The sequence below is a fragment of the Lipophrys pholis genome (assembly GCF_963383615.2).
Source record: "Lipophrys pholis genome assembly, chromosome: 18".
Classification (NCBI taxonomy): domain Eukaryota; kingdom Metazoa; phylum Chordata; class Actinopteri; order Blenniiformes; family Blenniidae; genus Lipophrys; species Lipophrys pholis.
Window position 1 is genome coordinate 9534504 of NC_137646.1, and position 20450 is coordinate 9554953.

Sequence of the window (20450 nt, forward strand, 5' to 3'; positions counted from 1 at the left end):
TATCGTCCAGCAAAATGTGTTATTGTCACAGGCCTCTGAGAACGCACATCCTGCAAACCTGACAGATAATACTTTTCTCATCCATCCATCCATCCATCCATCCATCCATCCATCCATCCATCCATCCAGCCTGCACACTTTCCTGGATTGTTGGAACAAAGCTGAGTAGCCAGAGATAATCCATGCACATGAAAGTTTCATACATCATCACAGGAGGATCAGAGTTTTCACCTCAACACCGTCCACTCCTCTCCTTCACTTCTCGCGGAGCAGCGCAGGGCTGCAGTCGCTCTCTTTGTTTTGGCTGGCTGTCCTCTCGGAGTGTCCGGTGATTCCTCGACACACACTGACACTCTCAAGACAAGCACCAGAGGAAATGATCTGTAAATGAGCTGTCATACACCCGGAGAAGTGACAGACGATCTCAGCTTCTCCATTTCCACCTCTCCAAATGTGCTACGCCGCCTGAAGTCCTCATGGCTGATGAAATGTAGTAGGAACAGATGTGTCGGCGTTGGTGTGCTGTTATTATGACAGCAGATCAACCGAGCAGGAGTGAAAGTGACAGCTGCCATGGAACTGCTGTGATTGTATGTCTGTCTGCATCATTAGAGCAGATTAACCTGTCCAACACCAGACCCCCCCCCAGTTGGGGTGGTGGAGGCACACTCGCTAGAAAATTCATAAACAAAGCATTGATCATGTAGAAATATAGTCATACTGCACATTCATTCATTTTCTTCCACTTATCCATTTCCGGGTCGTGGGGGTGACAGTCAGAGCACTGTCACCCAGATCACAATGCACCATTTAAGAACCTTCCTGCAGGTGGTGAGCCCACGGGAAGGTGGCGCCCGGTGTGGGACATGAACCCACTACCTTGCGAGTGTGAGTCTTATGCTCTACCAGCTGAGCTAGCCGGGTCACCCCCCTACAAACACTTAAGCTATTTTTACACACTTCAAACACAATTCCAAGACCAAGCAAAGTAATCCTCAAAGATCAAAGTCTGTATAGCGCCAGCTATTCCAACCACTTGTCACATTTACACCACTAGTGCTACAAACACGAGGTATCAAATGAAAGCCGAGACTTTTGTGACTAGAACTCAGTGAACCAGAGGCCAAAGATGACAAAAGTTTTAAAAAAATCACTTGTTTACAGCGAGAAGTCCCACTAACATTTTACTCATCTGAACAAATCCCAAGTGTTCCTTTTATCATGACACCAAAATGATTCAGATACACCTTGTGGTTGCAGAAATAAACTACTAATTTTGGGTTTCTTATTGTTTGAGCAGAAGTTTTTAAAAGAGGCTTGGGCCTCTGGGCATAAACCAAGCAGGAGTGAAAGTGACAGTTGGCGCTCAGGTTGGACTTCTGGCCACCGGTGAAGACTGCAGTGTGTACTAACTGAACTGTGAAAGAACTTAACCTCCACCAACATAACAAACTAATGTCTTTATCAAGCAGAGTTGTGTCTAAATGAGCCTTTGTTAAAGAAACTTTTTCTCTCGTTCAGTTTTATCATCTTACAGGTTTATAGCATACACTAGCTAACTAGTATTGTACTTGACCAGGTCAGTGTGTATTCACGTGTGTGTTTCTCTCAGAATAGATGTGTATGTTTAATTTGTTGTTGGTGATTGTTTCTGTTAACCAGTTGAAAACAGGCACTGAGAAAATGACCCAGGTTCACTGCAGAGTCACGACTGCTTTTTACGTTACGACTGTTTGTCTTGAACTGACTTTGTATTAGAGTTTATGAAATACACTTTGGGACAGAATGATGAAAGATGTAACAGCTGGGAACATTGTGTACCTTTCTTTTGAGACCAGTGACCTTGAAAGGTTTTGAAACGACGACTTTCATTCCAACTTTCACTTTCACTGACGAGCAGCCGATCTCGTCATTTCTGCTGACATTCCACCACCACATGATGAACGCATCACAGGTTTGCAGTTACAGTTAAAGAAAGCGGGTTTTCTGCTTATCTTGTGGTTCCTAAACTTGAACAACCTCTAAAAAAGGCTGTGGACACTTTTGCCAAACCATTACAACGAAGCCAAACAATGCGGACCTACGTGTTATTACCCACACACAAAAGCAAGAACCTTGAACATGAAAGCACTGGGCTGTTTCTCAGATCTGTTCTGGATTCAGCAAAATGTCTTATTAACCTCATGGCAGACAAAGCCTTGGGTCGCCTGTATAATCAGTGACACCCTCCCACCGTGGTGCTGGACCTCATGTCGGGAGCTCTTGTGCAACACGTTGCCATTTCCATTTGCCTAAACAGAGCAGAAGGCTCAACTTCAACACATTTACCACCCACGAAAAGCTTTCAATAAAACTGATGCATCTGACAGGTCTGCTGTTCTGACTGTCAAGTCATTAGGAACGCTGCTGGCGGATGGTATGTTATTATAAGTGCAGCTGACATTAAATGTCAATTTCAATGCAGCACTGCAGCCCATTTAGCGGCGGATGTGTAGGTGTTGGGTGGTCATGATGTGCATTTCTACTGTCAAACACACAGAAATGAAGTCCTTTTGTTTAACTTTCCTCATTGTTTCACCATGCAGGACATCCTATTGTTTTTCTGGCATCAGAATTATATTCCCATAAAAGCCATACAGTGAGTTTGTCTGAACTTCACTACATCACTGTGGCTCCACCGCCCGTCGCAACAACAGCTCGCCTCCGTCAGTCCTTCCACAGGCCGGTGGCGGACTGTCAGCTTATTGTAAATAGTGGTTTCACAAAGTATCAACTGCACAGCCAATTCACTTTTGAGGATTTGTGTCCGGGTCTGGGTTAACTGCACGGGGAATGTATGCCGTTGAAGTGGTTTGTATTGAGTTACCAAACACTGGTGTTTTACTTGCTCTGGTTTTTATTACAGCTCGGTTAGCTCTGCTGGCATGAAGGCTCTTGTTGTAAACATCGTCCAAGCCCTGAAAGCTGCTTTCATAAACGTTCCAAAGCAACAAGCGGTGTATAGAAAGCAGTGTCCGCGTGATTTAAAGGACGAGTAGAGTCTCAGTTTTTATTGAAAGCATATTGGCTCTCCTGGCCCGTGGCCTGCTAGAGTGTCTTGTGGTCCTGTGTTTGGGGATTTTCTGCCCCAGTTCAACAGATTTCAAGTGAATTGTGAAAAGTGATCCTTTTACATGGAGGACAAGAGGACTGGGTCCAGATCAGCTTCATTATTTATTGTCTAGAAACCAAACCCTGAAGGCCCATTGATGCCTTATGTAGTGAGTGTGGCCATTACTCTGTGGTAACTTGATTACTTCTATATTATCTTTGTAATCAATCAAACTGTCTTTGTTCAATTCTTGTCATACAGACACAGAAAACAAAGAGGACACAATGCACAAAGCAAGGGACTCATTGAAAACCATGTAGTTCTATTGAAAACACTGCAAATACAACTCACATGTATTTTCTTGTCACGGCCACAGTAACTGTAGGAAGTATAAAGGGACCTAATTCATATATACTTTGATGCCTTTAAGCGTGACGCTATCTGTCTGGACTTTACATATTTTACGTGCTTGTGCAACAGTTTACTTATTATTTCGATTTCCTGTTACAATCCAAAAACATGTTTGAGGCTAATGGGCGACTCCAGATTGTGTGGAGTCTCCATGTCAGTGTGTTTGTCTCTGTGTGTAGACCTGAATAAGTGGTGTCCCACCTTTGACCCCAGGCTACCCTTCGCTTTAAAACTACTTCAAACAAAGGCACCAGACCCACTGTTGGATCTTTGATGTGGAAAAAGGTAATGGCCAGTTTCTTATTCTGCCAACAAGCCATGTGGCCCTGTTTGGAGGACAGGTTGGACGGACTGATCAGACATGAGACTGTCACACTAAAGATGAAATAAAATGGGAGGACAGTCATCGTTCTTTGGTTCAAAAGCAACTGTCTGAAGTCAAACGGGCATCTTTTTGTTATTCTGATCTAGTGAGTAGGAAAAAGTATTATGGTGCTTAAATTGAACCAAACATCAACGTTTTGACAAAACAACAAAGACGCCAGTCAGTATCGTCAGTAGGTGTTGTCATGAAGTGGTACTTACATCTCGATCCTTCACAGCAGTTCTGATCATGTAAGCCCTTTGTGTTAGTGTGTTTTACAATATGTCGGCTGGATCGGGCCGCGAATACAGCCAGCAGCTTCAGTTGTCTTGAATCAAGACCACTTCAAGATAATCCACAAGAAGCAGCTCCACGTCTGGAACCTTACTGTGAACTACAAGGTCAAAGTCTTCCAGCACAACTCAAGTGTCTTTGTTTTGTTCCAGATGAACAGTTTTCTTAATCAGGTGCTCAGATGCTCCAGTGTTCGACTGGCTGCCTTGAAGCAGGTCACTGGTGTTTGCAGCAGTCCAGGTCACATGCAGAGTATACATGATAAAACTGTCCATATGATGAAACTGTCCATATATATACTGTAACTGTTGCACTGTGGGTGTTTTTACAAACTCCCCCTGACACCACGGATTTGAGGCTAATCGGAAAGGATCCAGGGAGCAAGCTTTCATGGCAGCATCACCAATATCTCAGCCCAGAGGCCTGAACCACCAACCGGGCTTAACAAACCCAGACTATCTCTCCATTACTAGGTTAACTTAACCAGATATCCATGATCCTGGTAAGCATCAACATGAAGCAGGTTATCATCGCAGTAATTCAACCCCATGTTTTCTAAGTCTTGATCAGATTACATAAAATGGGTGGAATTTTCAGCGTCCGTCCACTCGCAAACCCTGCAGAGCAGCTTATGAATGGAGGAGCTGACATTATTAAAACATATAGGAATCTAATCATCATCCAGGCTAAAAGCAACACTGATGTCACAGCGAAAGACAGGAAGGAATGCTGGCAGAACATTGCCGACTCTGTCAATGCATAACTTTGTGAGATTATATAATATTAATTCATCGGACAACTGACAGAAATCTGATCAGTCAATTTCACTTTATAACAGCACAGTCGTTTCAGGAAGAACATCCTCAGCTCGTCTTTTAGTTGTTGTTCCAGATTATCTGAGAACTCTATACTTTGTCACATAGAAGAATGAGCTTCATAGACAAGTTACTGGTTCTAAAGCCGAGGCAATGACTGAAGCACCAGTACAATGTTATCCTCCCTCTGCAGGAATCATTCTGCTCAAAATGAAAACATGAACCAGTCTTCTGTATTTTCAACTGTTTACAAGGAAATTGTTGCACATGCTGGAGCAGCTGCGATAAACCTTCACTTCTACAACACCAGAATACAACTGGATCCTTATCGGGACCACCTTTAGATCACTGGAGCTCTGGGTCACTGGAGCTCTGGATCACTGGACCTCTAAATCACCGGACCTCTGGATCACTGGACCTCCAAGTCACTGGACGTCTAAATCACTGGATCACTGGACCTCTGGATCACTGGACCTCTGAACCTCTGGGTCACTGGACCTCTGGATCACTTGACCTCTAGGTCACTGGACCTCTGGGTCACTGGAGCTCTGGATTACTGGAGCTCTGGGTCACTGGTCCTCTGGATCACTGGACCTCTGGATCACTCGACTTCTGAATCACTGGACCTCTGGATCACTTGACCTCTGGGTCACTAGACCTCTGGATTACTGGAGCTCTGAGTCACTGGAGCTCTGAATCACTGGACCTCTGGATCACTCGACATTTGGACCTCTGGGTCACTGGACCTCTGGATTACTGGACCTCTGGGTCACTGGAGCTCTGGATCACTGGATCCCTGGACCTCTGGGTCACTGGACCTCTGGATTACTGGACCTCTGGATCACTGGACCTCTTGACCTCTGGGCCACTGGAGCTCTGGGTCACTGGACCTCTGGATCACTAGACCTCTGGATCACTAGACCTCTGGACCTCTGGATCACTTGACCTCTGGACCTCTGGATCTCTGGACCGCTGGACATCTGGATCTCTGGACCTCTGAATCACTTGACCTCTAGATCACTTGACCTCTGAACCTCTGGATCACTAGACCACTGGGTCACTGGACCGCTCGACCTCTAGCCCACTGGGTCACTGGATCTCTGGGTCACTGGATCACTGTTCTTCTGGGCCTCGGGATCACGGGACCTCTGGGTCACTGGAGCTCTGGATCACTGGATCTCTGGGTCACTGGATCTCTGGATTACTGGACCTCTGGGTCACTGGACCTCTGGATCACTGGATCACTAGACCTCTGGATCACTAGACCTCTGGATCACTTGGCCGCTGGATCTCTGGACCGCTGGACATCTGGATCTCTGGACCTCTGAATCACTGGACCTCTGGATCACTTGACCTCTAGATCACTTGACCTCTGAACCTCTGGATCACTGGACCTCTGGATCACTAGACCACTGGGTCACTGGATCACTGGACCTCTAGCCCACTGGGTCACTGGATCTCTGGGTCACTGGATCACTGTTCCTCTGGACCTCGGGATCATTGGACCTCTGGGTCACTGGACCTCTGGATCACTGGATCACTAGACCTCTGGATCACTTGACCTCTGGATCACTTGACCTCTGGACCTCTGGATCACTGGACCCCTGGATCACTGGAGCTCTGGACCGCTGGATCTCTGGGTCACTGGATCACTGGACCTCTAGCCCACTGGGTCACTGGACCTCTGGATCACTGGGTCACTGGATCACTGTTCCTCTAGACCTCGGGATCACTGGACCTCTGGACCACTGGACATCTGGATCACTGGACCTCTGGACCTTTGAATCACTGGACCTCTGGATCACTGGACCTCTGGCTCACTGGACCACTGCGTCACTTGATCACTGGACCTCTCGGCCTCTGGACCACTGAACCTCTGGATCACCAGACATCTGGATCACTGGATCACTTGACCTCGGGATCACTGGACCTCTGGATCACTGGACCACTGGGCATCTGGACCACTGGATCACTGGACCTCTGGACCTTTGAATCACTGGACCTCTGGATCACTTGACCTCTGGATCACTGGACCTCTGGACCTTTGAATCACTGGACCTCTGGATCACTTGACCTCTGGATCACTGGATCTCTGGGTCACTGGACATCTGTACCACTGGATCACTGGACCTCTGGACCTTTGAATCACTGGACCCCTGGATCACTAGACCTCTGGACCACTGGATCTCTGGGTCACTGGACCTCTTGACTTCTGGATCACTGGGTCACTGGGTCACTGGACCTCTGGAACAGTGGACCTCTGGATCACTGGACCTCTCGACCTCTGGATCACTGGACCTCTGGATCACTGGACCTCTCGACCTCTGGATCACTGGACCTCTGGATCACTGGGTCACTGGACCTCTGGGTCACTGGGTCACTGAGGTCAGAGCATCATGTTCATACCTGCAATGCCTCATCGCACCAAACTGTTTTAAGCTTTAGTAAATATCGTACTGCTTATTTGGGTCTGAGTCCAGAAGAATACAGAGATTTCTGGCTTGATTGCTCATGCTTCATGCCTTGATATTGTGCTGGAGGGGCAAAAACTACTTTTCTTGTCTCGATTTGTTCAAGGAGACAATCCACTCAGTATCCGCCATACAAACCTGTGTGTCCCTCTCCTGACCCCGGCATTGCCAGACCAGCAGTCTCCTTGTCTTTTACATCCCACATGCTCCTCTTCCTCATGTCTTTCTTTCCTCACCAAACATTTACTCTGAGATTAGAGACTTTTACTGACCTTATCTCCTAGACGGCCGTCTGTACACGGGTGTCAGAGCGAACGTGTCTGCAGTCTGTCAGGTGGGAGCCGCGGCTTTCCTGGAGGACAGGCAGCTTTTCGGTGGGGAGTCTTGTAAATGACAGCGCTTCCTAGCAAGATGGACTCTTCCTAACAATAACACAGGAGGTTTTAAGATGCTGGCCTGCTGGTTCTGTTTTACTGCAGTATGTGGAATCTGTTTGAATACTCTGTGTGTGTGTGTGTGTGTGTGTGTGTGTGTGTGTGTGTGTGTGTGTGTGTGTGTGTGTGTGTGTGTGTGTGTGTGTGTGTGTGTGTGTGTGTGTGTGTGTGTGTGTGTGTGTGTGTGTGTGAAATAAAGTTGAATTGAGTATTTCAACATAAAAACACTGGAAGGCTGACATTCACCAAAATCTTTCTACTTTCTACTTTCTAGTGGGAAACAAATGAATTGCAACATGAGTAAGTTTAGTTACCAGTCTTTACTCTCAGTGGTTGATGGCTTCACTTTAAACATTTCATTGTGTGTCAAACATTTTTAGCTCCATTTAATGTTGATTTGCTCAGATTTCTAAACCATAGTCATCATTACTTGTAGGTTCCTTGAATCTTAAACAGCCTGAGAAATGAACCTATTCCTGCTTCCAGCTTCATGGTTCTGTAAACGTACCAACCAAGGTCTTCAATCTGAAAAACCAAACCAAATCTGAGGCTGCAGATCAGAACAAGACCAGAACAGAGACCAGAACAGAGACCAGAGTAGGACCAGAACTGGACCAGTCCTTGGTCTGAGGCCACAAGAAGATCATTAGTATCTTTGACCAGGGAGTGGAAACTGGAAAGACTCAAATAGGTCGTTAATACATAAATGGTCACATAACTGACTGAAACCCCTTTTTCTAGGATTTTATAAATAAAGGAAGGTTGGATATTGATAGTGACTGAGAATACTTCCTGTAGGATTTTAGAAATAAAGTGAAGGTTGGATATTGATAGTGACTCAAACTACTTCCTGTAGGATTTTAGAAATAAAGGAAGGTTGGATATTGATAGTGACTCAAACTACTTCCTGTAGGATTTTAGAAATTTCTGGTACATCCGAATTGTCCCTCCTTACTCCTAAACTATGGACTTTACCTTAACCCCGTGGATGACGTCACAGGGTTAGTGAAAGGTGTTGGGAGACTTCCTAAAGGAGTTAGTGAAATGTGTTAGGAGGCTTCCTAAAGGAGTTAGTGAAAGGTGTTAGGAGGCTTCCTAACAGAGTTAGTGAAAGGTGTTAGGAGGCTTCCTAAAGGAGTTAGTGAAAGGTGTTAGGAGACTTCCTAAAGGAGTTAGTGAAAGGTGTTAGGAGGCTTCCTAAAGGAGTTAGTGAAAGGTGTGAGGAGACTTCCTAAAGGAGTTAGTGAAAGGTGTTAGGAGGCTTCCTACAGGAGTTAGTGAAAGGTGTGAGGAGACTTCCTAAAGGAGTTAGTGAAAGGTGTTAGGAGGCTTCCTAAATGAGTTAGTGAAAGGTGTTAGGAGACTTCCTAAAGGAGTTAGTGAAAGGTGATCATGGTGGTGTGGCAGTCGGACAGCACTTTCACTTAGTGACATCATAATAATGTGATGGCAGCGCAAGTTAGTGACGTCCACCATGGTGGGGAAAGAACTACAAGTGTCTGAAAATGGACTACAAAAAGTTCATTTGGGTTTTAGATGATTTCAAGTTGTTCAAGGCAGATTATTGCTTTGGTAACTTACATGATCTGCTCCTTTTTTCGACACAGAGATTCCCTGAACGCTCCGATGAGCAGGTCCCTTTAAATGTTGCCGCCGCAAGGAATTGTGGGGCAGCATGAGCTCGCCTCCTTTGCGAAAGGATGCATCAGTGGTTCCTAAACTACAGGAGGTTCTAAAGGAAGTATCAGTGGTTCCTAAGCTAAAGGAGGTTCTAAAAGAAGCAACGAGCCTTCTTTCCTTTGCTTATTGAGAATTCGGACAGTTCTTATCATGGCCGCCACACAAAACACTTCCGGGGTGAAGGAGAAGTCGATAGTTAAGGAGTTAGGAGGAACAATTTGGACGTACCCAAACTGAAGGTTGGACATTGCTACTCAGTGAGTAATGACTGAAACTACTTCCTGTAGGATTTTATAAATAAAGGAAGGTTGGATATTGATTGTGACTGAAAACTACTTCCTGTAGGATTTTAGAAATAAAGGAAGGTTGGATATTGGCCTATAACTTGCTAAGACACCAGGGTCAATGTTGGATTTTTTAAGAAGAGGTTTAACAACAGCAACCTCAAAGCCTTGTGGTACATAATCTGTTATTAGAGATAGGTTGATGTGATTTAGTATTGATGTACTAATCAGGGGGAAAATGTCTTTAGTGGTTCATGTTGATGGTCTCTCTCTCTCTTGTCTCTCTGATGCTCTGCTGTGCTGTTAAGCACCAACCACTCACTGTTTATCTGCTGTATATCCAGAAAACAACATAAGTTGAGCGCACAGGAGCTTTGAATATAAACTGTTGAGTTTTATAACTCCCCATGAACTTTACTACCTCGACATGTGAGACCTTGACTGACGCCAACAAGAAATTAAAAGATTAGATTAAATTTATTCCAGTATTCCTCCATGCAGGGGAAACAATTCCATTATCCTGTGTCATCCTGTTATAAACCATCGCCTGTTACCAGAAGACCCTAATAAATGTCATAACACTGCTGGGTCCTCTCTCTCTTGAGCAGTTTTATTACCCTCACCTAGACAGATCGCTCCACAAAGGGAAGGTGTGTGTACACGCAGTGCAAAGGTGGAGGGGAGAGAAGCCTTGTCCTGCTTTAACATCCTGTCTCCACCTCTTAAACGTGGAGGAATGATCCTTTATGAGGAAGTTCAGGCTGAGAGAAAACAAGTCCCTAAAAGGGGAGCGAAGCAAAGGTAGGACTGGAACGTGGAAATAAACTCTTCCTCTGGAAAGACTTGATGGGTAATAGATCGGTCTTCCTGTGTTGAGCAAGATTCACGGTAACGCCTCTTCACTAAACCACGTATACTCCTAACACCAATTCAGTGCTGCCAGACTTGTCATTTCAGGCACTTCAACACAGAGAAACCAACAATTTCAAGAGCAATCAGAGGAGACGGTGGAAAGAAACCGTTTAAAAAAAAATCTAAAGTCTTTTAAAAAGAAAAAAGTCAGTTTTAACAGGAAGAAACCTGCTGAAACAGACTGAGTGGAGACTTTCTGCTCCGGTTGGACTGAGGAGATAGAAGAAGATAGGAGATAGAAGATAGAAGGAGGTAGAAGGAGATAGAAGATAGAAGGGGATAGAGGGAGATAGAAGAAGATAGGAGATAGAAGATAGAAGGAGATAGAAGATAGAAGGAGGTAGAAGGAGATAGAAGATAGAAGGGGATAGAGGGAGATAGAAGATAGAAGGAGGTAGAAGGAGATAGGAGATAGAAGATAGAAGGAGATAGAAGATAGAAGGGGATAGAGGGAGATAGAAGATAGAAGGAAATAGGAGATAGAAGAAGATAGAAGGAGATAGAGGTAGATAGAGGTAAATAGAGGTAGATAGAAGATAGAGGGAGATAGAAGGAGATAGAAGACAGAAGAAGATAGAAGGAGATAGAAGGCGATAGAAAGAGATACAAGATAAGAGATGGAAGATAGAAGGAGATAGAGGGAGATAGAAGATAGAGGGAGATAGAAGGAGAGGGCAGAGCCAGAGAGCAGGAAGCAAACAGACATGATTCCACAGGAGGCTCAGACCACTATCCTCTATAATGTGTTCTAACCTACACGCTCTAGAAAATTGTTTCACTTTCAGTTTGCGTTCATTTCCTCAGTGATCAACTGGGACTATGACGGGCAGGATTACTCAATGGAGGGTTCACATGCTTTATCAAACATGTTCATCGTGGATCATTGGATGGAGCCTGAAGCTGCCACAAGCACAAAATGCAATGTGATACCATGGAGATGAACTGGTTTACAGAAGTTAAAGACATATCAAAGCATCACTGCCAAGAAATCTCAAGTTACCAAAAGACGACACAAACATGCAACATGAGAGGTGATGAGTTGGGAAAAGAAAAGCAAGAGAAGAGATTCATAAAAGAGCACGAGCTGAAGCAGCAGCACAGAAAACATCCTAATCAAGTCTGCGAACAGGAGCTGTGGGGGCCAGCTGAGGAAATGTCCCTCACTACGATAAACGCTGCTTCACAATTCACCCGTTTCACCTGTTTGTAGAAGCTGCAGCAGGAGTGATTCAGGCCCTAGTGCTCTTGTTCTCATTACCAGAGCTGCTGCTCTCTGTAAGTCAACTACAGACTCCCAACAGCTCACACAACTGAACAGCCTTTCTTCTTCTTGCAGAACTCTTTCTCCAGTGTCTTTCACATGGAATACGAGGACCTGGGCGAAGTCCTGGATGCCCCCAAAAGGTAAGAGGATCCCCTCAACTGACACCCGTGATTAAATCAGCCTTGAGGAGTACACCGGCTGTTTCCCCAAGTGATTCGTGTTCATGTTTCCTTCAGTTTGCAAACTCTCCCGCAGAGGCCCTCCGATGACGCTGGTGTAACGGACACTTGCACAGTGGTTCATTTTCATCATGCAGGAGCAGAAACCAAAAAATAGAGCTGTTTTGGCAGTAATGAAGGTCTTATTGTGCTCATTCACTCACTTCAAGTGAAACAGCAAAGACAAGATGGAGCAGCTCTGTCCAAAACTCATACATTCATGGAGCTGATTTGTAGCCGCTGGGGACTTTTAGAAGTAATCCACCTTTTTCACCTGCCAAAATCCCAGACATTCACTTGTGGGCTTCTTGGTACGAAGCTCTAGTTCTCATTAGGCTGTTCTGGCTCAACATGCTGCCGTTCCTCAATCAAAACCTGTTGGTCTGGATGAAGTAGACTCTTACTATCTTGGAGGAGGTCCGGAAGGTTTCCAACAACCTTCCGTCACGCACACACAGAGTGGTGAGGTCAACATGCACCCTGATTGGATGTGACAGCTCTATTAGTTGCATATGTGGAGTCGCAGTTTGCTGCAGTAGATGAAGCTCACCGACTGAAAATAAGTCTTTGTGTTGCCGGGAGGCAAAGGTTCAATTATTTCTCTGCATTTCAACATCCATTTGACATTATGAGTCATTCTCTCTGATTATTATTCCTTCATTCTGTTATGGGGTTGTTTTTGATCAGAGTACTTGTACAGTATGTCGAAGTACACGGTGTAGCAGTCTGTCCTGCTGCCTCAGAAGATGGTGACCGGGTCTCTCAGTGGAGCTGGATCTTCTCTCTGTGCCTGTTTGCTCCTGGTACTACAAGTTTCTGCTGACATGCATGTGTGTGTGTTTGGTGGTGTGTTGGTATGGTGACCTGTCCAGTACCTTGGTTTTGCCTCGTCTGGGATGTGTTGAGATGCAATCCTAATGCGCGTTAGTGTTACTCCATACCACTGATCTCTTTCCCAATCCGAGGCCAAGTACAACCAGAGCTGACATCGCAGTACAGACATGAAACCAACACTGTGACTCAGGCCTGATGTTACCCTTCTTCATATGGTAACAGGAGGCAGTTTGAAGTATTTTCATAGAAATTAAAGCTCCTCAAAGGAAACCAAGATAAACAGTATTATTTCTTACTCTGTGTTGCTCTGCAGCATGTGCAGAGCTTTGATGCAGCCATATTGGAACAAACAGTTACACAAAGAATTTCTATTTTTGCGTGTTCATAGTGCCTGGTCGCTTCTCATTGGAGGTGCTTCAAGTCAGACAAGGAAGCCTTGGAGGGAACCATGTCTGGGTTCTTAATAGTGGCACTGTGTTTTAAGGGATGAGTAATACTGTGGCTGCAGTGTAACGGTACCGACCCCTCAGTAAGTTTATGGTTTGAGTGAGGAAGGAGAAAAGGCCTGCACTGGGTTCCAACTGCACAGATTTCTACATGAGCTTTCGCCCCAGCCAGGAGGAGTCAATACCATCTAATCTGATTTGAGATGCAATGAGATAGAAAGCCTCCCTCCCTCCCTGCTTCCTCCTCTGTGGCCCCGCTGGTCTCCAGGGCCGCCTGGCCTCCACTGTTGCTACGCAGCGTTGACAATTCAATCTGAGCGTCAGCACACCCAACAGAATTGGATTGTGTTTGTGTGCCTGTACAGTTATGTGTGTATTGCATCTGTCTTCCTGCAGCTCACAGATATGAGCTCTGCCACGTATGTTTACTGCTTATAGTTGTCCTTCCGTTGATATACGATCATAGAGATACACTGCAGTTTGATGGATTTGTTAATTGTAGGCAGATTTCCTATGAGACAGTGTTTGTGGGAGTCAGTCGTTCTGACTGTGAAGAGTCTTCAGACCACTTATTGAGGTGTTGCTACACTGGGGGTCCCCAGTCTGGTCCTGGAGGACCACCATGCTGCCTGTGAGCAGATTGGTGAAGACAAGAAGATTAGACTGAGGTGTGGTGAAGCAAGCAGAGCCATGCTGGCTCTGCAGGGCCGGACCTGTGGACGCCAACACACCTTGACTCTAGTCCAGAGGACAAACAAGATGTGGAGTCCAGTTTTCTCACAGTGGGGGGTCAGCGCAGGATAAAGTCTCCTCTCCACTGGAGCGTCACTTCTCTGAATTTACAATCTCTTGAATCTATTATTACCTCTCGACCAGAAGGTGTAAAAGGTGTTTCTCTGAATTCTATTGGGTATAAGTGTCTTATCTGTTTTCAGTGGCTTAGTGGTGATTTTCTATCACGTGACGGCAGCTTCGTGTCTCCCTGTGGTCATTTTATTATTTAGTATTTTAAATTAGATTTAAAATAATGTTTTTGTGTTGATTCTTATATTATTTTCATTTGTCATCACTTATTAGTAATTTTGAGTCTTGTTGTGTCTCCTTTTTAGTGTCTTCAGGACGTTTGTCTCTTTTTCAGTATTTTTATGTCTGTGGTCTTTTTTTAATGTTTCTCTGTAATTCAGTATTTTTGTAGATATTTCTGTCTCCGTTCAGACAATGTCTTTGTGGTTTTTCTCTGATTGTTTAGGTGTGTTTTCTTGTTATTTTTGTGATGTCTTTGTGAGCTTCTTACTCACATGAACTGATGCAACTTCAACTGAACTAAATGTGAAACAGCGACAGATCCCAGATCTTTCTTGACTTTGTGATGCCAGCCTGGTCTTTAACGTGGTCTCGGATCCTCGAGCCATTAAAAACCTGGAAAACCTGCACCGAGTCAGTTTAATCTTCATATATCACGGCGTAACAAAGAGTCTTCCTGTCAGGTTTTATCGACTTTACCATTGTGCTCATACCCACTGCTGGCTGAGATCGACCACAGAGACATAAAGTCAATACAAGCTATCTTGTATGTGTATGAGAGAGTATGTGAGAGTAACACACCTGTCAGATCTGCTCAGTTTTCTACTCTGACAGTTTTATCTGGCGTGTTGAAGCCCTGCAGACGTTCCTCCACTGCTGCTGCTTCTTCATGCAAACAGAAGCTCAGCATTGAGTCAACGTGCAGAAAAGCCAAACATGATGAAGTTTCTCTTGAGCCACAAAGTCTCGGTTTAAGCTGCTCGTCGGGTCTCTTCCGTCCCACCGGGGCCGCCGTCGGAGGGGAGGGGCCCTGCAGGACGTTAGCTTTGACCGTCTGGAACCGCAAGACACTTTTCATATTGACTTTAGCGCTGAGCCGCGGTGTCTGTTTGGAGCTCCAGCCGAGCAGATCCGGCGCTGATCCGCCTCACGGGAGCCGCAGGACGACAAAGTGGTACAATTACTGCGTTTCTGGACGTGTATTTTTGATATCCAACCCATGACAGGAATGTCATTCCGGATAACTTCATGCTTTGGGTCAATAAACCCCCACCCCCCCCATTCTGCCACTTGCCATTTTCATCACATTCACTCTACATTTAGTATTAGAAATAGTTGTTTTATTGAAATATATACCAGCTCAGTCTTTTTCTATGATGATTTTCTGATTGCTCATCAGTGACAAGACACTAACCCCTGAAGGCTTCTGGTTCCAGAACATTCAGGTTGATGAACATTTTCTTGATCTCATTCAACAGCAAGAAAAAAAAGACTATTTTGAAGTAAATTATGAATGATCTATAGTTTGATTGGAAAGTTTTTTTGAGAAGGAACTAGACATAGAACACTTAGAACTTGAGTTGCTGTTTCACAGTGAGCACATAGTTTGTTATTTAATTGTTTCAACATTATAAGATATCATGGTCTCTGATTGAGTGAAAAGGTTTTGGCTTATAATTTAAAATCTGCTCAGTTTTTATACACAGAAGCTGTTGATCTACTCATAATGTTCCTATCATATTTCTATTCTTTTTTTTTTTTCAGTTTTGGACCTTAATCAAGAATGTAATCATCATAGTAGAAGATCTGTTTGATATTGAAATATGATGGATAATAGGAAAACCTTTAGTTTTTACACTTGTTTCTGCAGAAAAGCATCTGTTATCACACAATAACTCTGGTATATAATATTTCTGGTCACAGTTCAACACACAGAAAATACAATAATACAAACACCAACAAACACTGTTTACTTTAAGTGACCAAATAAAGGAGGAGGCTGAAGCCAGTGGACCATTATTCTTATCCTATAATAAATTCTATGAACAACCGAGAATATGTTCTACTTACAAACAACACAACCAACAACAAAATAAAAACACAGAAGGAATATCTAAAGAACACAACATACAATACTGTAATTAATGATATTGCTTTTCTCTCATCATCAGTCTGAAGTGTAACCCTTCATTATTCTGTATTTTACTGTTTTTGAAAGTTAACAGTGAGCTACGACATTTAGATTAATCACTGATAGCGTTCCAATACCACCAAGAAAAAAGTAAAAAAGTACAGAAAGACTTGAGTACATTTACTTAGTTACTTTCTCTTACACCCACCCAAATGATCATTTTATTTTAGACATACAACAAATATAGCTTCCTCACACACACACACGCACGCACGCACGCATGCATACACACACATGCACACACACACACACACACACACCGCAGTCTGCTGGCTCTCACTTTAACCTCATGTTATGTTTATATATCCATTTTCCATCATTTATCCTGCACGCCTGCAGCTGACTGTGTGTTTGACTGGGAGCCAGAAAAGACAACAAACAGGCTTATTAAGCGCTGACAGATGTGACTGACGGCTCGGGTGGTGCGACGCCAGCGGGGGGCCGCGGGTTCAGGTGCAGCGCCCCTGCTGCGCCTCTCTAATGAACCACCACATGTTTAATTATTCAGAAGGACGTTTCAGCTTCGCTCAGACTTGAGGAATTACTCCTAATTAGGGCGTCTGGGAAACGGCTCGCTACGAATCGTTCTAAAAGGTCTCCATCTCCGTTATGTCCATAAACATCTATATTAGATTCATGGTAGGTTTGTTCTTCTCTGTGTTCTACTTTACTTCTTGGAAAGAGAAGGTTAATTTAGCATTCCTGGTGTTAGCTACCACAGCTAATCACATAGCAGAACTCCATCCATCCATCCATCCATCCATCCATCCATCCATCCATCCATCCATCCATCTATCCATCCATCCATTTTCTCCCGCTTATTCGTTTCCGGGTGGCGGGGGTGACAGTCTGAGCACCGTCACCCAGATCACATTGCACCAATTAAGAACCTTCCTACAGGTGGTGAGCCCACAGGAACATAGCAGAACTGGTCAAACTCAATTAATCTCAATCTTAATCTGTATGTTCACCCAGAGCATGTTCACACTTTCCATTGAGCATTAGCTCTCTATACATTTAGATCAGCATTCACTCTTTTTGCATTGTGTGGCTCTAGGGTTGCTAAATGCTAACTGAAATACATCTGTTGGTAGATTTATGGATCAATGCAATGAGATTTAAAAACTACCAAGATGAAGCTAGCATTACCATCAACTATTACCTTCAGCAAAACGAATCAGTCACATTCATTCTGGCATGCTAATGCTAAATGCTAACTGTCATCAGTCATAAACAGAGCTGTGGACAGACCTGAAGACAAGGAGAGAAAAAGATGGTATAAAGACATAGCTAGTATGCTATATATAGCTACTTTATACACATATATATATATATATATATATATATATATAACAGGTGATGCTAATATATTAGCATCACCTGTTATATTTAAAAAAAACAAAAAACATTGTCATTCTTTCTGATATGCTGATATGATATTCTAACTGTTTGAACCAGAGTGGTGCTGTGGAAAAATGTTCAACTGTGAGATAAGTAAAATAAACTCTTGAGAAATGGCGAGCATTAACGTTACCTATTATATTCAGTGTCATGGTCGTATAACCACCGACTCAATGCACAGCGAGCGGCAACAGCCACTCACCAACCAATCGCAATGCAGCAGAATATGAAGCTACAATCAACCAGACACACAACCAAAGAAGTTGACAGATCATAAAGTAGGCTAAATGTAAAAGAATAGGTTTGTGGGAATCTAAAAGAGTTGGAAACCTTGTAGAACTGAGTCCGACTCAGCAGAAAACAGATGTACATGACATATTATAGTACCATCCACCTCCGACTATGTAGCTACGGATCTGTGCATGACGCCCCTGACGTCAGCATCCTGTGTTGCATTTGTATTTTATGTAAATAAAGTTGAACTGATTTGAATTGAACATGTCTACAGATTTCACCTCCGAATCTGGGAGATGACATTGAGCAGTAAAACATGTTGTGGTACCAAAACTTTATGACGTTATACGTAGGAATGTGCCGCTACAGATACCAGGATCGTGTGTCTGGTACAAGACTGCGCGGAGTGTTCATACTCGTACTCGTACTTGTGAAAGCTCCCCGATACAACCCAGCAGTTTTACGTGACGCAATGGGACGAGTGACGTTCACGGTTTGGAGATTCTTCCATATTTTGTCCAATTCGAAGGGGATTAGTACCTGGAGACCAATGGTAATTTGTGAATTCCCCCCACTGCTGTGTTTCTTGCACTGCATTTGCATGATATAAGCAAAGTCTGTATTTTACTCAAATTTACTGACATTACAGCCTGGTGTTGGAGCCAAAATCCTTTGTTCACTCACCCTCATGAGGAAGGGGGGGGGGGGCGAGGAGGGGGGTGAGCCACGTTTCTTTGAGAACAAAGAAACCATGTGCTCAACCCTGGAAAATTCGCCATTGATCACATGACCCCCCCCTGGGGGGCCCCCGGGTCCCCCCTCCTCTAGCTGCGGCACTGCAGCTCGACGGCAGGGGGACCCAAAATCCCGTCATCACCGGGTCACCGGCCCGGTGACGCGCAAGCCAACCCCGCGTGGATTGGCTGAACCACGGCCAACGCCGCGGGGAGCCCGGAAGACATCATAACGGTATAAATTCAGGCCCGGGAAGAGATCCAGCCTCTTCCAAAACGAAATCGCGTCAACCCAGACGCACCTTTTCGTAAGGAGACAAAGCGCCTCGTGTTAACGCACCTGGACCGGGCCTGAATTTTCTTCACCTCGCTGGACGAGCTCAAGAAAAGCGGGAATTCCCTTTATTTTTGGTTTCCCCTTCTTTTTTTTTCTTCCTTTTTTGTTTGCATCCTCCGGACCCCGAGCGCGCGCTGCAACCGCACGCTCGTCTGCAGACCGACCTGAGCATCGCTTCTTCACTCCCCCCCTCATCGCAAGAAGCTGCTGATCGCCCCTCGGATCACACTACGGGTTTCCCCTCCGTAGTCCACGTCAGGTCTCTATTTTCTGGGACGCCAGAGAACCGCCCGCGGCCACAAATCGACGGATTTCACCTGGCCACGGAAGCACGTTTCCCCCTCGTCCAACCAAGTAAGGCTTAGAGTCTGGGCAGGAATTAGAATAACGTGATATTATTATTGCTGTGTGTTTATTGTTGGTACTTGTAACTTTGGGACGCCGATCCCTGTTTCTGAGTACTTTTGTGTCTACGCGTGGACGGCCATCCACGCGAATCATCGCACGCACGCGCGAGCCTCCTCATCCTCAGCTCACGCTTCTGCTCCCAGAGTCCATATCTGCCTGAACAGCCGTTTTTGGACTCTGTACGTGTAAGCTGAGGCGGTCGCGTCAGTGTACACAGTCAGACACCCCCTCCTCTCTCCTCTCTCTCTCTCCTCTTCTCCTCTGTTTCCCTGTTCACTAACCAGCGCACGGTACGGCCGCCGCTGCCTCCAAGCGCCTCCTTTCAGTGCGTCCCTGGGACCGTGTGTAGTTCACTGCGGCTCGGATTTCTCGGCCACAAGGAATCCGGCGCGCTCCCGACGGCTACGGCCCGTGCGGAGCTCAGTGACGTCACGCTATCCCAGGCAGAGCACGCCGAGCGCCTCTGGTGACCGGGTGGGTAATCACATCGATTTCCTCGCCGGGTCGCCGAGCCGTTTGGCGCCCTCTGGTAGTCGCGTGGGTAATTGCAACCGCTCGTACCGCCATCTGGTGGTTGCATTAAGTCATCACAACTGCCCCGCGCGCCGACGCGCACCTAGTGGCCAGATCGGGTGATTACACCGGACCGCCGACGTCTACCTCCCTCTGGTGGACGTTCGTGGTCATTACCCTCTCACCAAGTCACGCCCCTTTCGCTCCACAAACCCGCACACACACACACACACATCGCTCCCCACACTCGAACACACACACACCCACTCACACACATCGCTCCCCCACACTCGAACACACACACACACAC

The 20450-nt window shown here is 45.3% G+C and overlaps 1 protein-coding gene across 2 annotated transcripts in view; it reads left to right on the forward strand.

Annotated features, from left to right (window-relative positions):
- Positions 1–20450, forward strand: part of pde5ab (phosphodiesterase 5A, cGMP-specific, b) — a gene marked incomplete at its 5' end in the record, with an annotated part of 88931 nt that overhangs the window by 16411 nt on the left and 52070 nt on the right. For both annotated transcript variants that reach the window (XM_080486624.1, XM_080486625.1), the window contains one exon: positions 12093–12160. In XM_080486624.1, the coding sequence (XP_080342750.1) occupies positions 12093–12160 (68 nt within the window). The remainder of the gene's footprint in view (positions 1–12092; positions 12161–20450) is intronic.